Below are 5,000 nucleotides of genomic sequence, written 5' to 3' on the forward strand. Positions count from 1 at the left end.
ACTGAGAATGAAACTCAGTCCTGGCACCGGCCCGAGTTAGCGGGGGATCAGACCGGTCACTGGTCAGCCTCAGGTCTTAGGGCGGTGTGACAATTCGCATCGCGTTCGGTGTGAACGAAGCATAACACTGCCCCCTACTGACCTGGAGACTCTCTCTCTCTCTCTCTCTCTCTCGCTCTCGCTCTCTCTCTCTCTCTCTCAGGTGTACCTCCTGTGTCAGCAGCATGTTTCCATGTCATTGGTGTAAATATCGTCACATCTGCACCAACAACCTGCTGGAATGTTCTTTCCAGGAGGGACGAGTCAGCAACCTAGAGGTAAATACACACACACACACTCAGAGGGACCCGGGGTCAGAGATCAGCTCGGACATCACAGGTTGTCCTGTTGTGTGAGACGATGTGGGCCGTGACCCTGTTGATACATGAGTGTGGAAAAGAGGCAGAAAGGACGCAACAGGCGCAGACGGAGCTGAGAGCGGTGGCAGATTGTCCACGGGAGCCAGGACACATCCAGAGCTGTGGATGTTGTCAGGGAGAGAAAAACTTTAAAACAATGGTTTCTGTCAACGGGTCAGAGTGAAGCATCACTGTAAAACTGTGTGTGTGTGTGTGTGTGTGTGTGTGTGTGTGTGTGTGTGTGGGTCCAGCTGTCAATCTAAATCAGCATCTTTTTCCGTCTTTGAGAGTGAAGAGCAGGAACATGGAGGTCAGAGCTGCTCTCTCTCTCCGTCATTACACACTTCAGTAAACAACAGTAAAGCTTCAGGTCAACAGTGAAGGGTAGAAACACACACACCTACACACACACACACACACACACCTTGCTGATGCGTTCAAGGAGACTGTGACATCTGAGATTTAAAATTCAACTACAGAGATGCAGCGATGAGGTTCTGCTGTTTCTGTTCATGTTTCAGATGTGACGTCTCAGACTGAACGTTTTAATGTCTGCTGTAAAAAAAAACAGAAACTTTATGAATAAAATCATTGAGACAAAAAAAAAGCAGTAGGGAAAAGACACAAAAAGGGGACAAAGAGGAAATGTATCAGAGGGGACATGGTCCAGAGAGGACGTGGATTAGAGAGGAAGTGGACTGTGGGGGACTCTGGGGTCAGTCAGCTGATTTTCTGCAGATCTACGTGACAATCTGTCAAACTAACGAGGATTTAAAGACGAGTGTGACACATGAAGCTGGTTCACTTACGTCTGCTTCCTAACACGTAACTACGGCGACCACCTGCTGGACTAACGAGGCGCTCTGGCCCTGCTTGTTATTTTGTTAGCAGAGAAGACGGCGAACGCAGAGCCGTCGTGTGGGCGTCTCGTTGACGCGACTGGTGCTCAGCTTCATTACCGGCTGACGGTAACAACCTCTGATTGGCTAATTGGTTAATGGAAGATGAATAGCCACTTAATTGACATGAAGGCATCCAATCTCAGCAATTAATGTTAATTACTAAGCAATTAGGCTGATTAAAGGAGGAGAGACGAGAGGCTGAGAGGACGGGGAGAGCGGAGGAAGAGAAAAGGAGAAAAAAAACATAATTTCCGGTTTTGTCTTCATTCATCCAGGTTAGAGTCTCTTTCAAATTAAAAGTCTCCTTTTCATATCTTGAAAAACGTTAAAGATGATAAAGGATGAAGAGAAGCTGCTGCGAGACCGAGCAACACTCCACTGTCCCACTTTATTTAAGACACATGAACTAACCACTGTGTCGAGCCACCATGTGACAAGGAATTATGGGAAAAGTTTCTTTAAAATAACTTCTGGTTCTGAACTCAATCATACGGGCTCACGCTTCCTCTAAAGTTCTAAACCAATCGTCTGGCGTTTCCATCCCTGCAAACGAGCCAATCACAGTCCAGACAGTTCTGGTGTTTGGTTGGTCAGTGCAGGGGCGTCGCTCTCTAGCTACATTCATACTATTATGTTTAAAACAGCATTTTAATACTAATACTTCCTCTGTCCTCAGTAAAACACCGGAAAACACACGTCACATGAGCGTTCATGTACACTGGTCATGTGATGTAAACAGGAAGTAGATTGTCCTCTCTGCAGTTTGTTGCATTGTTGGGAAATATGTTGGACTTGTTTCCCTGAACAGCAGCAGGAAATTGATCTGTGAATAAAATGGTGTCATGGCCCTTTAAATACGATTAAAGAGGTTTGTTAAAGTGACAGTCAGCTCCGATTCTGTTTCACAGTTTGATATTAAAACATGTTTCTGTTGCACTGAGGTGTGACACACACACACACACACACACACACACACACACACACACACACACAGGCTGTCACACAGGCTCCACAGTCGCGGCTGGCGTCCGCTGCGCTCTTGTCCACTTCCTGTGGCGTTAATGGTCTTCCTGTCAGTCACAAGGCAATTAATTACCGTGGTGACGCTCGTTAATAAAGGTTTCACTCCAGTGAGAGACACAGTCGGAGTGTTTGTGTGTGTGTGTGTGTTTCCAGCAGCCGCAGGAAGTTCCAGGAGCCTGGATCTGTCACCAGCTGTCCATTACCGCACACACACACACACACATACACACACACACACACACACACACACACACACACACACACACACACACACACACACACACACACACACACACACACACACAGGCTTGGGCAGATAGCTTATCACAGCCTGTCATCACTGACTGAGAACTCTGTGTGTGTGTGTGTGTGTGTGTGTGTGTGTGTGCGTGTGTGTGTGTGTGTGTGTGTGTGTGTGTGACAGTATGTTTCTAACTCTGATCATCTACAGTATAATAACCAATATATCTGCTCATGTAAACATGTCTTATAACCCCCCCCCCTCTTTGTCTCTGCAGGGCTGTCCTCAGATCCTCCCCACCTCTGACATCCTGGTTCCAGCCGGCATGGTTCGTCCAATCACGTTGCGAGCTCGTAACCTCCCTCAGCCGCAGTCGGGTCAGAAGAACTACGAGTGCGTGTTCAACATCCAGGGCAAAGTTCAACGAATCCCCGCCGTCCGCTTCAACTCCTCCTGCATCCAGTGTCAGAACACCTCGGTGAGGCGCTACGCTACCCAGCATGCACTGCTGCTCCTCTTATTTTAGTGAAATAAGAGGAATGTTAAGTTGGATTTATTTAGAGGTGGTTCGGTCCGGTTAAGTTTGATATGGTCCGGTTGGGTCTGGTCTAGTTTAGTCAAGTCTACTATGGTCTAGTCTGGTTCGATGGCCTGATGTGGTCTGGTTCATTCCATTCTATTACGTACTGGTACAGTCCGATCAGGTCTTTTCCAGTTTAGTCTGGTCTGATCTTGTCTGGTCAGATCCGACTCGGTCTGATCTGGTTTTAATCTGGTTTGGTCTAGTAGCTTAAACCCATTTGATCTTATTTGAAGTAACGTTTCTCATTACGACACGTTCTGGCGAGTTAACAGTTTTCTGACATCATCAACCTTTGCCGATAACATCACTGCTCTTAATTCAAGAATGATCACCATGACAACGTGATTTACATAAAATTATGTTTACTGATAAATGCACTTTATATCGCTGGTTGGTAAACCAAATTAACTGATAGAATCAGTACTGCCACCTAGTGGACTGGAGTCACTGAAGTCACAGGCTCATTACGTTCCGATCAGGAACAAGTGCGACACCTTGTGGTGATATTCAGTATAATGTTTGTCGTCATATCAACCAAGGTTAAAGATTTTTAGCCCAACTCGTCCTGAATGCAAGTCGTGAGGGAGCATGAAGGTTGTCCACTGTCAGACAGATTCGCAGCATCAGCAAACTCACACACACGCGCACTCACACACACACACACACACACACACACAGAGACACACACACACACACACACAGTTCGTTGTATTGAATGAATGACATCAGTCTGACCTCTCCACCCCGACGCCCTCCATCTCTCCGGTTCTCATTAGTTAGCATCTGACCCTGTGTGTGTGTTTGTGTGTGTGTGTCGCATGACCTGGTGACAGTCAGAGGTCAGACTCCAGGTTTGATGTGTCTGATGGGAATTCAATTATCAGACACACACACACACACACACACACACACACACACACACACACACACACACACACACACACAGAGGCTAGAGTAGAGATTGGTTTTTGTCCATCCACTGTCCTGCATTCAGAACACACACACACACGCCAACTGTTGTCCTACAGCTCGTGCTCATTTCCTGTCCTTCATCTGTCTTCCTGTCGATGAGCCCGCCCCGAAGATGCCTAACACACACACACACACACACACACACACACACACACACACACACACACACACACACACACACACCGCTGCTGCTAAATGCAGACAGCAGTGAGTAACACATGCATACATGTACATAGAGATGCTCAGTGTGTCTGTGCGCCTGTATTTAATTAAGTTACTATTCCCAGAGGAAATTGGCCATTAAGTACAACAGCACACACACACACACACACACACACACACACACACACATTCTTTTCCATTCAGCCTTCAAAATAAAAGCACTGTCAGTATTTGTCTCCACCAGACAGGAGCTGGATCGATGGGGTTATATTTTTGGACTATTGAATATCGACTCTTTGGTTCAGGATCTTTAGTCGGGGACGGGACGCATATGGTCGTACCGTGTGGACACGTCAATAAAGTGAATCAGTTTTTTACTTCTATTCGAGCTCAAACGGAGACGTAAGAAGCAGTCAGTGGTTTTCAGACGTGCTCTCGCTCTCCGCGGTTCGTCCGTCGTTCACTCAGCCGGACGGACGATCATGTGATGAAGTTCACGTGTGAGAGCTGAGAGCTGATGGATGAAAGCTCCATGTGAACAGACGGAGGGTGTTAAATGATTCCTCTCATCTCTCCCTCCTCCTCTTGTTAATTCAGCCCCACATCCCTCTATCTAACCTCCACTCCAGTAATTCCAAATACTCTTTTTCTTCACCTTTGCTTTCTCATCCCTCCTTTTTATTTATTTTCCTCTTCCTCCACATCTATGACCCTCTTCT

At 46.7% G+C, this 5,000-nt stretch overlaps 1 protein-coding gene across 1 annotated transcript in view; it reads left to right on the forward strand.

The window, feature by feature from the left end:
• plxna3 (plexin A3) overlaps positions 1-5,000 on the forward strand; it is a 76,457-nt gene that overhangs the window by 53,875 nt on the left and 17,582 nt on the right. The window contains exons 12-13 of the mRNA XM_034589946.1: positions 203-317; positions 2,842-3,042. Coding sequence (XP_034445837.1) covers positions 203-317; positions 2,842-3,042 — 316 coding nt within the window. The remainder of the gene's footprint in view (positions 1-202; positions 318-2,841; positions 3,043-5,000) is intronic.

Source organism: Hippoglossus hippoglossus, chromosome 7 (assembly GCF_009819705.1).
Source record: "Hippoglossus hippoglossus isolate fHipHip1 chromosome 7, fHipHip1.pri, whole genome shotgun sequence".
NCBI lineage: Eukaryota > Metazoa > Chordata > Actinopteri > Pleuronectiformes > Pleuronectidae > Hippoglossus > Hippoglossus hippoglossus.